At 45.7% G+C, this 19,091-nt stretch overlaps 1 protein-coding gene across 1 annotated transcript in view; it reads left to right on the top strand.

Annotated features, from left to right (window-relative positions):
- Nucleotides 1-295: 295 nt before the first annotated feature.
- LOC142590510 (cytochrome P450 3A24-like) overlaps nucleotides 296-19,091 on the top strand; it is an 81,666-nt gene continuing 62,870 nt past the window's right edge. The window contains exon 1 of the mRNA XM_075702692.1: nucleotides 296-461. Within this exon, the coding sequence (XP_075558807.1) occupies nucleotides 376-461 (86 nt within the window). The 5' untranslated portion in view covers nucleotides 296-375. The remainder of the gene's footprint in view (nucleotides 462-19,091) is intronic.

The following is a 19,091-nucleotide window of genomic DNA, read 5'->3' as shown; positions in this document are numbered from 1 at the left end:
GTGTTGAACTTATGACGTACTCTGATAAATAATCTAATATCCTAAGCTAGTTTTCTTCGCCAGTGTGCAACGTGGTTAGTGTAACTTTAAGTGACATCTAGCAGTAGCAGGTGCCCATAACAACCCCTTATCACAGCCGTCACCGACACACACGGCGAACTATTTACAGCGTCTCTTATCGGCGCTTCCGTTATCAAAAAAAAAAAACCATACAGCGAACAAAGTAGCGCCAGGGTAAGGAATGTTTTTCAACTGAACGAGCGCGCTCATCCGGCCGGCAACTGCGGCAACTGCGGCAAGTGCGTAAAAGAGCACTCACGAGTACACAGACCTGTTTGGCTGGTGCTGCCGAGCTCGGTTTCTGTCGGGCCGCAAATGGATACAGCAAGCCCGGCTGCCCTTGCAACGACGGCTGCTCTGCTTTTAAGCGCTGTCGCCATCGCCTTCCTGTTTCTACTAAGGTGAGAAAGTCTTCTTCGTCATCAAGCGGATTGTCGCCTACAGCTTTCTTACGACAAGCATCACATATCGCCATAATAATTATTGCCGTGTCCTCCACTTGCAAGAGCGCGTTGAGAACGATGCACACGCAAAGAAAGAGAAAGCAAGGGGTGAGTAGCTTTATATTTCTAACTAAATGCTATCTCGACTTGATGCCCAGAGAGAGAGAGAGAGAGAGAGAGAATAAACATTATACAAAAGAGCGCACGAGTGTAGAATGCTCATGCGCTCTGCAGTGGGTGGTCCCCTCAGTCTAGCGGCCTTAGCTACCCTTTTCACTCAGTTGGCCAGATTGAGCTGGTCCGTCGAGCCGGAGCTGGACAGTGCTGCCTCCCATTTCCGTGTGCCAATGAAACTTAGGAGTCTTGTAGAAGCCACAACCAGTTCACAGTCAGTGGCACACTCTGATGCTTCCCAGAGTCACAGCACAGCCTGAAGAAGACAAGTAATTCTACGAATCGCTACAATTTCTTCATGGCATAGATGAAAATTCGTTTTCCTGTAGTAAGGTTACCCCATTACCAGTTTTATGGCATTAAGTACTAGTAACAAAATGAAGTTTCCCTCACATTGCAATAAATGTAACCGTAAAAAGTTAGTACGTCCAGTGGCATAAGTGTAAGCACTACACAGAAAATTATATGGCTTACCTTTGTGTAAAATTAATTTCTAAAGTGAATACAAGCAACATATAAGCAGTTTCAGTCAGCCTAAGTAGAGTATTTCAGCATCGTGAAATGCAGAAAGGTTGTGCCACCCAATCAGAAAAGCTCTCCTAGAACCCGCCTCTGATAACCCTCTAAGCAATTGGTGAAAGCCAAAGTACAGCTTGTATCTCTACAACTCTTGGATTGTGCTATGAAGCTATCATTACATAAACCATAATTGCAAAAGTTCGTACATATCAGCATGCTTTATGAGAAGGCAGAGGAGTAGTACTGTACTTACTGGAAGTGACATAAATGGCAAGAATGTTCTAGCTCAAAACAATATTCCGAGTTTATCAACACTGACTTTCAGTTAACTGAGAAAGTTGATGCATCTTCATGTTTACTTTTGAGGGCAAGACAAGGGCAGAAGGGAGACCCCAGGACACAGAAGCTATCGATTCCACATTTTTTGTTGCTGGAAGGATTGAAGAAAATATTTACACTGCATGTGCACTTGTATTGCACAGTTCCTACAGAAAGAGATAGCAAGTTGCAATAGAAATGTACAAAAGCATAACAGTACTTGCCTAAAAGAAAACATAATAAATGAGTTCGGAGTGATTGCTTTTCCGTATCGTCCAGAGAGTATTCATCTTTGTCGTGTAATCATAATGTGGTATTCCTCCCTGATTTTATTCGTCAATCGGTTGCCGCTGGTGAACAAAACAGATTAAGCATTTAAATGTGGCGTGCAGCATCAGTCGTGTCAATGCATCATCAATTGGGATAAGCATATTTCTCCCTCGAGTGAATTATGGTGCTCTCCTGGGTGCATGTTGAGGCACCAGCCAATTTGCCCCATGTACATTGGAACAAATATTCAGATGATGAAACTGCCCCTGACTATATACAGACTACCCCTGACGGACAGAAGACACATTTGTTCGTATCTCTAACTAAGCAAGCCTCCCTTGCTTGGGTGCTTTTCTCAATTCACATGTGGACTTCTATACACGCATATCCCCCCCCCCCAAATAATGTAGGCCGTGAGGTTTGCTTGTTTACAGATATCAGCAAATTTGTCTAGTGTTTGTCAAAGACAATGTACCGTGTTCTTTTCACGTGGTCAAATCTGCATAGGGCAGATTGGCCGGTAACTAAATGTCTGCCAAAGAAATCCCTATATTTCATTCAAATCACCAGCGTACTCGCCTGACCTGGTCATGCATTGCCACATTAAGGCGTCAGGCCAACATTTTTCATCTGTTTTCACCAACGATGAAAAATTTACGGGATCAGTGAGGCGTGCCTCATAAATAATATGAGTGAGCCAGCCCTCATTATCAATGCATGAGAAAAGGCATCCTTTCTAGATAACAAAGGACAGAAATTAGTCTGTGTCTATTCACTATTTTTACACAAATACCCTTTATCGTGGCTTTATGCTTTGGTATTACAACTTACACCTTCCCACTGAAGAAACGTGCACAATATAAGCACACATCCAGTGCTACTGATATTTTTAATCATTCCGTCAGAATAGTCACTTATTAGCAATGGTCTTGTTGTATGGTCTTCCTTTTCTCCCTGCATAATTTTTTTTTTGAAAAGTTACACGAGCTGACCGCCAAACTCAAAAGGACACTATAATTTTCACCTAGCGAACATGGCTAGTCTTCAGAAGATGTTAAAATACAATGATACGTACCTGTTGGCACACTGTAGCAATTTTAGGTGCAAGCTAGCTTCCACATTGCTGCAGTACTCCAACTGTCACACGGCTACAGCTCTTAAGTACCACAAAAGTATGTGTGAGTTCATAACAACGAAAACAAGCAGCCACATCAACCATAAATTTGACTTCAGCAGTCACAAAGTGGGCTGTTTCATGTAGCTAAAACAGTTTCTAATATGTGTAAAATGCCTATAGATACTTTCATGCCCAACTTAACACCATAGCAGATGCAGTGCATATGATGCTTGTTCTAGACACAAGTATTTTGGTCAAAAGTACCTTTTGGGTTGCATATACTGCTTTCAATTTATCCGAAAAGTAATCGAAGTGTCACTGATAGCATTTTAATTGGGACTTACTGCTTGAACACATTCTGACCTGCACAGCACCAAGCAGAATGAAGAGAAGACTGCCCACTTCGCTGAGCAAATACATAGGACGAAACAAGACACATCTAAAGGGAACCAACCCATTAGTAATATTTCCTGACATCTGTAGAATTAGTGCCACTGCCAAGCAGAATGTTCTGCGAGGTGCAGTTGAAATCAAATTGATTTAATGAGCAACACTTCAATAACCAGCAAACGCTACAGCAAGAGCAAGCAGACAATTAAGTACTATGAACGAGATTGCGTGGTTTTTTAATGATAGATCTACCAGTTAACTATGTGGTTTATGCTGTATTGACTTCAAGTGAAAATTAATGTAACTGGGCGCAGACTCGCAACCGCTACAATGCCTACTTGCACGAAGGAGGATAGCTTGAGAAGAAAAGAAAGAAAAGAAAGAATGTGGTCCTACTAGAAAACACCTCACTGCTTTGAGGGGAGCAAAAATATTGGACTCCATGAAGTCAGTCGAGGGCGTCATCGAAGTGAGACGTTTGGCCTAGAGGGCAACCGTGAAAATCAGAGACTTCACGATAGGTCGCCAGAATGCGGTAGAGATATTGAGTTTGCGCCTGGGTCAAATCGGGGGCGATAATTTTGTTAATGTCATCGACAGACAAAGGAGCGAAGTTGGAGAGCAAGAAAGGGGCGAAACATCGGCTTTGAAAGCGGCGAATGACATTCTACAAAAGTGGACACTCCCATAGAGCACAGCGGCCGAATCGACTGTAGCGCACCAAGCAGATGGGATTTACTTCCGGTTTCAATTTAGCGCGCGCACGTTTTGAACGCTAGGTGACACGCGCTGCTCCGTCTGCGTCACTTGGCGCCTCCATTTCTTATTTTTTTTTTTTTTTGCCTCTGCTGGTCGATCGCGTGTGGTCTTACTGCGCGATCGTTTATATAAATAAAATGACTAGGAACGATCTTTACAAGCCGTTATTGAATCTGTACCACGAGCAAGTTCGTAAAGTAGACGCAAAACGCCTTGTAAACGAGGAAATGTTTATTTCGCTCTATATAAATGCTCTTTCCGGGCTTTTTGTGCGTTCGTCTAACGTTGTGGCGCCAGGTACAGAGCAGTATAGTGCCCGCACGAAGCTCCACCGGACGGCATCAGCTCAAGAAAGTAAGTTACAGGCATTTGTCATTGTGGTATTTAGCCCTTATAGAAATAAAGTGCTGAATTGGTGGCATTACAAAGGAAAGCAATTCGCTTTTAGATACATAGCGTCGAAAATACTCGACTCATTCCGAGCCGCACTATAAATTATGAAGAAACGGTTTGATTTTCAGGATTGCCACATTCCCGGCCATCATGTCGTGCACTTTAAGCGCACAAATGCGCGACCGATTGCACGTTGCCAAAAAAAATTGACCTCAGCCGACGCGACAGTGCGCTACATACACAGAGGTGGCCACAACACAGGCTCTCAGCCGGACCATGCTAGACGCTCGCAGAGTGAGTCCTGCTCGCACTCAAAAGAAATGCGTGGGTGCAAAGCCTGTTTTCTGTCGGTCAGAAGACGGAATTCTCGAGTTCTTGGTTTTTGAGCTCCTCCGCGTTATCTTTTGCGCGTCCTGTCAGTGCAAGCAACACATTTCAGTGTTATAAATATTGACAATCGCTCGTCGTGTCTTCGGCAAGCGTGAGTACCGAAAGAACGTATGTATACGTTGCCGGGCCGTAGAAAGCCTCACGCGCTTGTCTCACACAAATTCAGTACACGCCAAACTAACTGTCACCACGGCCGGCTCGCTTTTTTGCTAAATTCGTCACAAACCCAGGCGCAGCGATCGTGCCTCAAAAGTACCCCAAAAAGTAACGAAATTAATTACAGTACTTTTGTCGGTAAGCTTGAGTAAACGCAAAACTAACTGCTGCACACAGCCGAGTTACATTTCACTAACTGCGTCACAACGCCGGCCGCGGCCACTGTGCTAGAAAAGTACCCCAGAAGTGGCGAAGTTAGTTACATATGGTTCGAGGTCAGAAAATGCGCCAAACCTTGCCCCAGAAAGTTTCAGTGCACGCGAAACTAACTTCATCACACGGCCGAGCTCCTTTTCCGTAACTGCGTGCCAAAGCCGGGTGCGGCGAGCGTGCCGAAAAACTACCGGAATGAGTTATAATAATGCTGCGGCTCCATAGAAAGCGTCGCAAACATCTTCCAGTACAAGTCAATAACTCAAATTAACTGAACCAGGATGGCCGAGATGTTTTTCGCTAGGTGTTCTCGCTAAGTCTAGGTCCCATGCGTAAAAACCAAAATCGCTTGAAATGCGTCACAGACTGTCAAACTAAATTTCCCACCTTGCCGTGTTCCATTGGTGCAGCGGTGCCGTATCGAAGTGCCGAAGGAACGCAAGAATACGCCGGGAGACAAACAAACACGCTTCGTCCAAGAGAGACGGGTCGCCAAACAGGCGAATTCACATGCGCAACCCGCTCGCTGGCTTCGTTGGGCATGTCTGTCGCATGACACATTTGTCGCGCCTGGTGCGCCGTAAGCTTGTTGCTAGGTGACGCAAGAAAAATAAGTGCCAAAGTATAAGTTACTGTACACGCAAAGCTTTTTTTTTAGTTTTGACGGTGAAGAATACAAAAATTAACCATAGCCTGGAAGTTCATTTCACATTCTTTGTTTTTCGATGCTCGCGCCAACTAACGTAAGGGATTAAGACTAGCCTTGAGGTGTTACCTGTTGCCAGTTTTCACCGAATGTCCCCTCTTGTTGAATTCCTTTCTCTATGGCGGCGTTGTTGCAGAGATCGAGCGCGGAAAAGATGGGCAGAGACATGCCTTGCGGGGTAACCTGAGTCAAAAGTCTGACGTTGAAGGCGAGAACTACCACTGTACTGTGAGCAGTGGAAACAATGGTGCGAGCAAGAGCGACATCGCGGGCTAACGTGAGGTTGATAATCGGAGGCGACGTAGTCGCCATTGTGAATATCATGCGAAGACGTCAAAGTAACCTACGTAGCAGCTTGAGACGGACAGCGAGCGTGATGGCTACAGCCTAGGCGTGGTGGTATGTCGACTGGAATAACGGCTGACAAGCTGACAAGCTCAAGCTGACAAGCACCGATCACACAGTCAATTAGGGCAAAATGACTGCACAAAAAATCTAATACGAAGATTAGGTCCTGAGGGCACTTCTCAATGACGACAAAATGGACCAAAGTGGTATGACCAGCAATGCAGATCGCCGCAGAAACAGTCACGCAATCCACATCAACGTCTAACAAGCTTAGTCTCGTCGGCAGCGTTAGAAGAGGATTTGTGGTGGGAGTCGTCAATACAGCGTTACCTCCGGAGGCCGCACTGCTACGTTTGCATGATGGTCCCATACAGGGCTAAAGGGGGACGACGGGCGGCCAGTCTACGGTGAGCGAGACGACGGGCGACGGCTTGGAGGCGAGCGTGACTGGTGGCCACGCGGCGACGGGGAGTGGCTATTTATCCTTGAGGAAGCATCGGCGTTGGGCAAATGCGACTGGGTTGAAGGCAGGAAGCGGATGCTCTCCTAACGGTGGTAAGGGGCAGATGGTTTTCGAGGCGGCGAGGACCAGTGTGTGGCGCAGTAACGGGCGACGTGGCCCGTACGGTGACAAGTGAAGCACAACTGTCGATCGTCAGATGTTCTCCACGCAGTATAGAGGCGCGAATTTGCGTAGCGAATCGCTGCTCTCGATAATATGAGGGGAGACGCCATGAAGTTTATGTTGGGCTGGCCACGGTGCACATGGAGTGAATGTCCATGTTGGCGAGGCTCCTGCCGGACAATGGCTTGGACGACTGTAAACGTAATCGAGCTCGAGTCATTAAATCGATCTCAACTAAAACGCCCCTCTCACCTGCGTGAAACGACGCAGGAGTCATGGCCTCAAGTTTGCAGCGTACAATCCGTGTTACCTCTTCTGGTGGAACTGGCAACTGTGCTGCAGTGTGGTCTTCGCAAGAGGACGTTGCCGCCGCGTTGGGAAGACGGGCAAACGGGTGCCCAATGCGCCAGCTTTTAGCCTGCTCGAAGCGCCGGCAATCCTTTCTAACAGCATCGACGATTGAGAAATTCTTGCACGTCAAAAGGCTGAAGCAGCCCGCGTACACGCAAAGTGCCTCAAGCGGCCAGTCGTGCGGCAAATTTGCGTGCATTAGCGGGCTTTCATGCTCGGAAAAACACCTTTATGTAGCAGATGTAGATGGAGCAACAGAAAGCAGCTGTATGGGGAGTTTTTCATCGTGCTCTACATTTTTCTCGTTGGCACTTTTCATCTAACTATAACATTTGTGAACTTCATTAAACGATTAGGGCTAATTATATAATTAGGGGAAATGACAAAAATAGTTTGAGAATCTTCAAACGACGGCAATCAACATCACCTTTGTTCCGTCCTGCTGCGTGGCATTTGCAAATTTTAAGACTGGCTAAAGTTAGCTGGGACATTTCACACCAATAAGAAGATCGGGTAAGACCTCGTTGGGAGCCAACCTCAATGACGCGGTCTACTACACACCGTATGCACTTCCGAAACGTTCTACGGTAATCTTGGTTCAATTTGCGACGCGCTTTCCTTGAAAATTCTTGTTTGTAACTATGCGAAACACACCTTTGGAGCCTCTCTGTCAAAACATACGCATTCTGTCTCATTGTTTTCTTGTGTTACAGGTTACACATAGAAAATCGTTTTTAAATGTAAAAGAAAGAAAGGAAACCAAGCTGTCCGATTATTAATGCGACATAATTATATGTCCCAGAAAAGCTGACGCTGTCCGCAGAGTGCCAAGAAAAATTATGATCACCGCCTTGTACGTTTGTACGTCAAGATAAAACGACTTCGAGTAAGGTGACTTTAGGTGGCGTAGAGTAAAGTAAGCTGAAGATAATGAAGGAGAAATAAAATGGAATAAATTGATTAAAGTGAATTTAGGCGAATTAAAGCGAATTAGGCTAGCTTAGAGTATATTCAAGTTCATTAGGTTGGGCCAGGGTGGATGAGGGTATATTAAGGAGGATTAACATTGAATAATGTGGTTCCGATGGTTAAAGTGGATTAACGTGGGAAAAGCTGGCTTTCGCATTCAAATATCGCAAGCTTTTTAAGTGACCATCCAGACCGTTCACATTTTACTAGTCACATCAAGATTTCGCACCAATGAGAACAACAGGCAAAAACTGTTGACAAAGTAAAGTTTTGCACTGGTGTGTGTGTGTGTGTGTGTGTGTGTGTGTGTGAACGGGACGAAAGAAACCCGACGAAGACCACTTATTATTGTTCACACCATGACTGTCCAAAAAAGGAAACAAGAGGGCAATGCTGTTTGTTGGAGGCAACGTGAATGACACGGTCTACAACGCCCCACCATACACACTTCCGACACATTATACTACAGTTTATATATATATATATATATATATATATATATATATATATATATATATATATATATATATATATATATATATATATATAAAGAAGCTTGCCACTGGTGGCGGGTGATCCCACAAACCCTTGAAGATTAAAACTGCCAGGTTAATTCTAGTAGCAAAACATAAATAGCCCAGAAGGGGGATGAGAAAACGGCGAAGCGGTAACTCAACTGGTAGAGCATCGCGCACGTGATGCGTAGACATGACAGGCACGATGATATAGCTCACAGGCTATGTCTGCGCTACAACACATTAGGGTCCTTGACATATTAGAGGAAAGCTTGGATAAGAGGCCAGCAGTTGGAACCCAAAGCCACACAAGGGGCCCTGGAAGAAGGTAACAATCAGGGTAGTCATCGTCATGTCGAAATTTTTGCTGCTACCAGTTGACGTTTGTAAACAAACGGGCGAGCTGAAGGCACTCCTGTGCGCGGCGGGCACCTTGACAGATGTGCGTACGTTCGAATGACCCGGATCTGTACGGGAGAATGGTGTCCAGCGCAGTCGAAGCTTCGTGCCAATCAAGAGGGAAAATGAGGAAAAGTTTGCGGTCACCTGCGGTGCAGTGTTATAGGCGTGCGTGATGAACGGCAAAATAAGGTACCAATCACCGTGATCAGAGGCGACAATTTCTGAGAGCACGTTGCCAAGAGTGCAGTTAAATCTTTGAAACCACTAGTTTGAGGATGGTAGGCGGTGGTAGTGCGATGAACGATGCCACATTCAGCAAGGAGCGCGTTTTCGACTTCACACAGGAGCACACATCCTCTGTCCCTCAGAAGTTCGCGAGGTGCGGCCTGACGTAGAATAAAGGTTTTCAGGGGGAGGATGCCATATCACGAGTTCTGGCAGCAGGCAAAGCGGCTGTTTCGCATATCAGGTGAAATGGTCGGTGGTGACGACTATCCAGAGGTGTCCGGAAGCCGTGCTCGGGTCAATAAAGGCCAATGCCAATGCGATCAAAGGGCCTGACAGAACACGAGATTGCCTGGACCAGAGACATACTGAGCAGGAACCTTGGAGCTTTGGCCCTGAGGGCACGATCGAATTTACTTGCACACAAAGGCGTACATTTCACACAAATTAAAGCTGGGGTCAAGCCGACTGTACGTCTAGAAGATACCTGCATGTGCACACTGAGGGTTAGTGTGGAAGCCAGAACATATTTCACCACGAAGATATGACGGTATGAAAAGCAACCACTTTCGGACGTCACAGACGCAATTCCAGCGATAGTGAAGGCTATCCCGAATTTCGAAGTGAGAAGCTTGCCGGCGCAAAGCCCGAGAACATGGAGGAAGAGTCAACGGGTATGAAAGGAAACAGAAAAGCGCTGATCCAGGCATCGTTGCATTGCTCTGATTCACGTCGCATCCTGCTGGGAGGAAAAGTGCTTCGTTAACGGCCGGCAGACCCGCCGAGGTTGCTCAGTGGCTATGTTTTTGGGCTGCCGAGCACGAGGTCGCGGGATCGCACCCCGGCCACGGCAGACGCATTTCGATGGGGGGCGAAATGCGAAAACACCCGTGTACATAGATTTAGGTGCACTTTAAGGAACCCCTGGTGGTCGAAAGTTCCGTAGTCAGAAATTTGTTTTGGCACGCAAAGCCTCATAATTATATTTTTGGGTAGGCAGGCAGGCAGCGCTTTCGGTTGACACGGGCGATCGGGAAAGCGCGTCGGCACCGGTGTGGCGGTGGCGACGGCAAGACCACTAGACAACGTGCTTGTCCAAATCTTGCAACCCCACAGCCTAGCGATCTGTGTGGCCTGAAGGGTCCTTCAACGGAACACTCAAAAAAGCGCATGATCGTCTGTAATTACGTCAAAGCGGCAGCCATAGAGGTAGGGTCTGTATATGCCAAGTGCTCATCATGGCCAAACATTCCATCTCCCTAATGGAATAATTCTTCTCTTATTTGGTGAGGGTGCGGCTTGCGTATGCAACGACGCACTCGTCGCATCCAGATTTCCGTGCCTTACTACGCTGAATGCGTGGGGAACGCACGCTGGAGCATGCCTCGGCTCCAACGTGTTACATTATCTGCTTACTAGGAGACATTGCATCTTCTTTACTAAACACAGTAAATCAACTGTGATGCTCCTTACTTTTTACAACGAAGTCATAGATCTTAGAGTATAGCACTCACCAATGTCATTATTACCGGCATGCCTGCAAAAAAGAAAGAAAATGAAAACCCCACTATACTGTTCAGAAACAGTATTGGCCTGCTCGTCCCGTTGATATGTAATGTCCAAGTGATCAATATATGCATGCATGCATGCATGTATGCATGTATGCATGTATGCATGTATGCATGTATGCATGTATGCATGTATGCATGTATGCATGTATGCATGCATGTATGTATGCATGCATGTATGCATGCATGTATGCATGTATGCATGTATGCATGTATGCATGTATGCATGCATGCATGCATGCATGCATACGTGGGAATCATATATATACGTGGAATCATGCATATATGCATGCATACGTGGGAATCAAACTAGTCGTCCTTATGTACGTCGAACGAACAGCCGCTTCTCTGGGGATCGGCACTCATTGTTACGCTTTGGTTGCTGCTCTTGTCGACGATTATCTTGCCGCAGTTGAAGGCAATCTCGCACACTGAACCACCGTCTGTGTCACAAAGTTGGGACGATCGCACTGGTTGCGGTCGGCCGCAGTACGAACGTGAACACAGGTGCTCGAAGCGGCTGCTCTTGACAAAGTGTCGCACTCAACCGAACGGTCCCCTTTAGAATTTGCACAATCGACAGGAGATGAGTGGCCCACGATGTGGATTGTGAAAGGCGCTGTTGCGAGACTTTCCAAGTTCGGAGCAGGGGAAAGCTGCACCTTCGCCCAACCTATCGTCTTTTGCGCGCCTCCTCTCTTGTGCGCCTATTGTAGTTTCCTATCAGCAAATGGATGTCTCCGCATTCGGCTGATGACTGTGGCGAACTCAAGAGGTGAGGTTCCGACAGGGTCACAAGTGCTTATGTCCAGGTTCCGTGGACAGATTGACGGGTTGTTGGAGTGGTAGCGCTCCATCATCGGAGCTTGACGAAACACTAGATGATGTTTTATCCTTACCCACGACACTGTAAGATAATGACGTGACTGCGACACCCAGCGACTAAGCTGGCTGGTGCTCTTCAATTCGAACCTCGTTGTCGGTGGCCGTCATTTCGAGCTCAGCCTCGAGCATACGCCCGGTGGCTTCTTCACTGCAGTGTGCCGCAAATGGGGCGGTAATACGCCGAGCGATATCTACCGCCGGGTGTGGGGCTGATATCGTCCTCCGGTGATCCGGCGCACAAGCAAAAGCAAAGCGTCCGAGCAAAAGCGAGCTTTGCAAGTGCGTCGCCGTGCGTGGTGAATGGTGTGTCATCTCGGGCTCTGACAGGGACGGTGAGGTGTAGGTTGCCGAAGCAGAGTCCGAGACCTGTGTCGGAAAAAGTACCTGGCAACCGCGGTCTACAGCAGGGCAGGCCGCGAGCCCATCTGCCAAAACCTTCTCGGGTTCACGTGCAGCGGCATGATCGTGCTGCTCCCGCGCTTCGCGGGGTTGCTATCGCAGAAGCTCGGGCGGCAAGGGCGGCTATGCAAAAGTAGGAGTGCATCATCCACTTCACCACTCAGGGGTGCAAGGGGGGTTACACTGATTGTGTAAGGGAGGTTACAAAATAAAAGGCATAAAAAAGAGTAAGCAGCCTTCTGAAGTCTGGTACACAAGATACGTCGCAATGCAGGGCTCTTCAACATTACTGGAAAGATCAAAACATGAAAAAGGAAAACCTGAAGCACTAAAATGCCACAAAGGCACACTTCAAGGAAATAAACACCAGTAAAATTATCATAACAAGCACTAATACAAGGAAGTACAATGCACGAAAAATGAACAGATCAAGGAATACATTGCTTAAAAGAATATTACAGGAAAAAGACGCAAGAAAGCAATAATATATATACAGGGCATACAAGTGAACACATGGCGCAGCATAAAATACCGAATGATAAGAGCGATATAGCAATGTATCAATAGAAGTAAAAAGATAGCAAGAAGTTCGCAGCACATTGCCGAGTACTAGAAACAACATGACGTGATTTGTAAGTGCTATTATGAACAATGCTCGTGGAGACGACGAAATTTTTTTTATCTGACTCGGAAACAATGTTATCAGGAAGATTGCTCCACAAGCGAATGACCGTACGGATTGCGGTAAAGTTAAAAGCCTGTGTCGTACCGTACATGCGAGCAAAAAAGTGGTTATTTAGTCAATGAGACAAGTTTGAGGCGATCTGGATATGCAGTGTGGATTGTGTGGTATTATAAACATATTCGTGAAACAAGGACAACAGGGCGATATTACGGCCAAGAACCAAACGGTGGAGGGAATGATCGAGTTTGATTTGCCTTACACTAGAGAGGTGGCTATGATTACGTGAGATGAATCGAGCATCTCGCTTCTGGACTGATTCAAGAATGTCGATTAAGTAGGCAGGATGTGGCGACCAAATGAATGATGCATACTCGAGCTGTGGGCGAACAAATGTCTGATAGGTCGATTTGCGGATGTTGGAAGGTGAATTATCCAGATTACGTCGTAGGTAACCTAATGTCCTTGTAGCTTTTGGGCAGATGGCTGCAATGTGGTCTGTCCACGAGAGGGTTTCGGTTAGGTGAAGACCTAAATATTTATATGACACTGTATGCAACACTTCCTTACTACTGACATTGTATGAAAAATGTGTGTTGTCACGCTAGCGACTAAAACAAATTACCTGAGATTTTGATACATTCAGAGCCATTAAACGGGTGTTACACCAATTATGAATTAGGCTAAGATCATTTTGAAGGGCCATGTGGTCGTCAGTACCGTTAATTGATATGTAAATAATGCAGTCGTCATATATATATATATATATATATATATATATATATATATATATATATATATATATGTATGTATGTATGTATGTATGTATGTATGTATGTATTGTCACGTACGTGTTCGTGCCACTGAGGACAAAATGACGTGGTGAAGAGGAGATTGACGTGTCTCGAAGATCGCTTGATGGTGTTACCCTCGTCACGAGCTGCACCCTTGTATCTGTATATATTATAAATGCCTATATTCTCTCCCCGTAACATTTTCGTGGAGGCGCGGGGTAATCTCGCCACAAGCCGGCCCTGAATCTTCGCAGCGGGCGTCACATCGTTTCCACTGTTATGGCTACTGACGCTGCCTCCGCTGCTCAGACACCAGCGGAAGTAGTGCTAACTCAGCTACGTCACCCGGGAATCTTCATCCACACTGGCAAGGTCGATGTCGAAGACTGGCTGTCGTCGTATGAGCGCGTCGGTAAGCACAAGTGGGATGCCACACTTTTGCTGGCCAAAGTGATATTTTACTTGGGAGGAACCGCGAAGATATGGTTGGAGACGCATGAAGCCGACATTGGAAGCTGGGACTCCTGTAAAGAAAAGCTTCGCGTTCTTTTTGGAATACCTGTGGGACGCCAAATGGAGCCCAAGCAAGAGCTAGCGTCTCCAGCCCAGACATCAGCCGACTCTTACGTCGCGTATACTCAAGACGTTCTGGCCCTCTGCCGTAAAGAGGACGCGGACATGCTGGAGGCCGATAAAGTCGGACACATCTTGAAGGGCATCGCGGACGATGCGTTCAACCTCCTGCTTTGCAAGAACTGCTCAACCGTCGAGTCCGTCATTAAGGAATGTCGCAATTTCGAGCAAGCGAAGCTCATACGCATCGTACAACGATTCGACCGACTTCCGAATACGGCTGCCACTTTATTTATTTTATTTTTATTTTATTTTACCCTCAAGACCGAAGTATTACAGAGGGGAGTGGGCTAAAAAAACATACACAAGTAAATAAACAAAGCAGCAATAAACAACAAATGTGATTAGTTAATTGCATCCGGGAGTAATGATGTCTGATAAGGCCGAACGAAACTTTGAGTTGTCCTTGATTGTGACAACTGCGCCGGGAAGGTGGTTCCATTCCTGAGAAGTCCTAGGAATGAATGATTCGTTACAGGTTCTGGTGCGGCACTGAATGATTCCAACCTTATGGCTATGGTCGATGCAAGAGGAAATGTAGGTAGGAGGTGATATTAGATTATCGCGTAGGTACGAATTGTGGAAATATAGTTTATGAAATAAAGCAAGGCGAAAGCACTTACGCCGGGCTGAGAGAGGAGCAAGCAGCAGAGAGTTTTTCATGGCAGTTACGCTTGATGTACGGCTGTAATTGCTATGAATGAAACGTACGGCATTGTTTTGGATTAGTTGAAGTGATTGAGTAAGGGTTTCGAGGTGCGGGTCCCAGATGGATGAGGCGTACTCCATTTTACTCCTAATAATCGTTTTGTATAGAATTAATTTTAATGATGTAGGAGCAGAAGAAAAGTTTCGGCGAAGATAACCTCGCATGCGATTAGTATTGTTAATTACGTTGTCGATGTGCAACGACCAGGAAAGTGACGAGGTTATGTGGTCGCCTAGGTATCTATAGGAGGTTACGACCTCCAGGGGAGTATCATTAAGGTAATAGTTCGGTGGAGGAATATGGCTGCGAGTTACACGCATACATTTACTTACGTTAAGTTGCATTAACCATACGTCACACCAGTTAGAGATAGCATTTATATCGTCTTGTAAGAATTTGTGATCAGATTTGTCCGAGATTTCACGGAGGATAACACAGTCATCTGCGAAAAGGTAAATATTAGAACAAACGTCATTGGGTAAATTGTTAATGTAAATTAAAAGAAGAATAGGGCCTATAACTGATCCTTGGGGCACACTAGAGTCTACAGGATTAGATGGGGACATATGATTTTTTAACACAACATACTGCGACCAATTAAAGAGAAAATGTTCAAGCCATGCAAACAGGTGAGCATCAAGATTAAGTTTACTAAGTTTAAATAGAAGTAATTTGTGACACACTTTGTCGAAGGCCTTGGCGAAATCAAAGAAAACACAGTCTGCGAAAGAACCTTTGTCGAGAATAACATGAAGGCTGTGGGTAAAAGAAAAAAGTTGGGTTTCACATGACAAGTTTTTTCGGAAACCATGTTGTGCTTTTGTAAAAGATGAATTATTGTGTAAGCGCTTTGCTAAATGTGAGTACAGAATATGTTCAAGAACCTTGCAAGGAATGCTTGTGAGGGAAATGGGGCAGTAGTTGAGTGGCGAATGTTTGCTACCGGACTTATGAAGTGGGACCACCCTCCCGACCTTCCGATCTGCAGGTAGCCGATCGGTATCTAAGGATTGCTGAAAAATTTTCGAAAGCAGAACAGATGAATAAACAAAAGTATTTTTCAGGAATTTCGCGTTAACCAAATCAGCACCAGGACTTGATGACAACTTGAGACCTTTAATTACATTTTCGATCCCAAGAGGTTCAATGATAATAAAGTCCATAGGTGGGTAATTGCAAGACTCGAGAGTTGGAAGCACAGGGTTACTACATACGATAAAGTTGTTACAGAACACAGAGTTAAGAATATGGGGACATACATCTTCGGGTACCGGTGAACCATTGGAATCAATCAACGTGATTGAATTATCTTTGGAAGGGTTAATAACACGCCAAAACTTTTTAGGGTCATTCGCAAGCATTGTGGCCAAAGTGTGTACTTGGAATGTCTTTTTGACAAGTTTAATAGCTTCTGTGTAAGTACTGTTTGCCTCCTTATAAGCGTCCCATTTCGATGCCAGTGAACTTTTGTTGGCTATTCGATACAGTCCTTTTTTTCGGTTTGAAAGCCTTTTTAACTTGGAATTGAACCAGGGTTTCTTAACATTGTAGGATATTACGCTTGATGGAATAAACTTGTCGGTGAGCTCATGTATCTTATTTTTGAAAACGGTCCAGTTCTCATCAACCGTGCGATCATCAAATTGGCTTAGGAAAGGATCAAGAAAATTAGCTGGATGAATATTAATATCGTCAAAGTTTGTCCTATCGTAGTGGTAAATTATTTTTTTTTCAACAATTGCTTTTATCACAGGAGATAATATGTTGAAAGAAAGACCCAGGTGATCGCTTAAGCCCGGTAAGCATGAAACATTGGTAACTATGTCAGGATGAGAGCATAATATTAAGTCAAGTAGGTTAGCAGCGCTTTCCGAGATCCTCGTTGGTTCTAATACTAATTGTGTTAGGGAAAACAAAGAGCAGAGATCAAGAAAGTCGTTACTTTGCGAAGAAAATGGATAACAGTGCGGAGGTTCAGTAGTCCAGCATATGTTGGGGAAGTTGAAATCCCCCAATAATATAATGGGGTTCGAAGGATGCCGCAAAGTAAGGGTGTTAAGCACATCGTGAAGCTCAGTGGTGAAAGTGGATGGGTAGGATGGAGCGCGGTAGCAGACAACAATCGTAATTTTACGGTAACCGATATCGACGCACGCGCACACAACTTCCAGGTTACAGTATAAGTGGACTTGATGACCTTGCAGGGATTTTGAAATAGCGAGTAGTACGCCTCCGCCTTTGCGATTAGTGCGATCGCAACGGAAGGTACGAAATCGAGACAAGACAAAAATTTCACAATCTTGCACATGGGGTTGTAGCCACGTTTCTGTTAATGCAATGATACCAGCATTACAGCTATCGATGAGCGATTCTACTTCCACGCGTTTGCGAAACACACTTCTAGCGTTTGCAACAAGCACAGAGACTTGTGGTGTTAAAGATACGCCATTGCCCTTTGCGCATTGCTATGTAGCAGGATGATGACACAGATTGTCAGGTGCGCTTGCGTGATCTGGAACACTACTTTTAACTTGCTTAACGCTGTCAGTTGTTGAATCATACATAAAACATTGTTTATCAATGAAAAGCTTGTTAAAACGTAGTTTAAATGAGGGGGAAATAGGCTGGTTTTTACCAAATTCGAGAAGCTTTTTTCGAGCGAGCCTTGTCGCAGGCGAGAAGTCCTCAGTTACTGAAATGTTACTACTTTTAAGCTGGCTGCGCGACGAAAGTATGCTCTCCTTAATTTTCAAGTTTGTTAGTTTCATTATAACCGGACGACATTTTGTGTTAGAAAAAGTACCGATTCGATGCGCCCATTCAATTGAGTTTGGTGGCAAGGCATTTCCCATAGCTGACGATAGGGCATCCACGGTTTTTTGTTCAGTTTGCAGCCATGATTCATGTTAATCGGGTATGCCGTGAAAAACCAAGTTATTCCGCCTTGATCTGTCTTCCAAGTCATCTAAGCGCGAGGCTATGGTGTCCTGCTGCTTTTTTGACCGTTCAGCGCCCTCTTGAAGTATGGCGATATCTTTGCAAAATGTGTCTAGGGTTTCAGATTTATTCACAAGTGATTCAAGACGGCGGAAAATATCAGTTAGCTTGCCTTCGATTGCGTTTTGGCTGGCTTTCTTATCAGTCAACTCGGACTGACCTTTAGTAAGCTCGACTGTCAACTTCTTTATGTCTTTTAGCATTAATAGCACGGTACCCATTTGATCAGACTGGGATTCGGGAAGACTACTGCAGGCACAGTCATCTTAAGCCGACCTCTGCACCCTTGGAGGCCCCAGGTTTTCCTCGACATCACCGCATTGCAACAACAACAGCGCCACGTCGAGACAATCACACATAGTAGCATATAAGACAAGAGGGCATGGGAGCAGCAAAAGTGAGCGATTATCACTCCGTTTAGCATACAGGGTCAAATTGTTACGCACCTGTGGAGCGAAGAAAAGTTGCGCATGAGGCATAGTGCAACGAGTGCTGCTCGCATGCCCACTGAAGGAGTAGTTCATCAGCAAGCTGCTTTTGAAGGGGCTGGGAAAGGGCGGTAAATCAGCCAGTGGCGTCGTCCCAGAAACGATGCGGTGTCCATCTAGCGGTACATCCAGGAAGGATGGAAAATTATGGAGGCCACACGTGCCGGTGACGGGCTCTTGATCTTGGACAGCATCGACGCGTTCGCCCACGGTAGGGCAAGTTTGGGTGGGCGCAGAAGGTGAAACAAGGGCCAGCATCAGGAGAATCTGTGGAGCGAAGAAAAGTTGCGCATGAGGCATAGTGCAACGAGTGCTGCTCGCATGCCCACTGAAGGAGAGTAGTTCATCAGCAAGCTGCTTTTGAAGGGGCTGGGAAAGGGCGGTAAATCAGCCAGTGGCGTCGTCCCAGAAACGATGCGGTGTCCATCTAGCGGTACATCCAGGAAGGATGGAAAATTATGGAGGCCACACGTGCCGGTGACGGGCTCTTGATCTTGGACAGCATCGACGCGTTCGCCCACGGTAGGGCAAGTTTGGGTGGGCGCAGAAGGTGAAACAAGGGCCAGCATCAGGAGAATCTGTGGAGCGAAGAG

This window comes from Dermacentor variabilis, chromosome 8, assembly GCF_050947875.1.
Source record: "Dermacentor variabilis isolate Ectoservices chromosome 8, ASM5094787v1, whole genome shotgun sequence".
NCBI lineage: Eukaryota > Metazoa > Arthropoda > Arachnida > Ixodida > Ixodidae > Dermacentor > Dermacentor variabilis.
The sequence above is the reverse complement of the archived record's forward strand: the minus strand, read 5'-3'. Positions and strand labels throughout refer to the sequence as shown.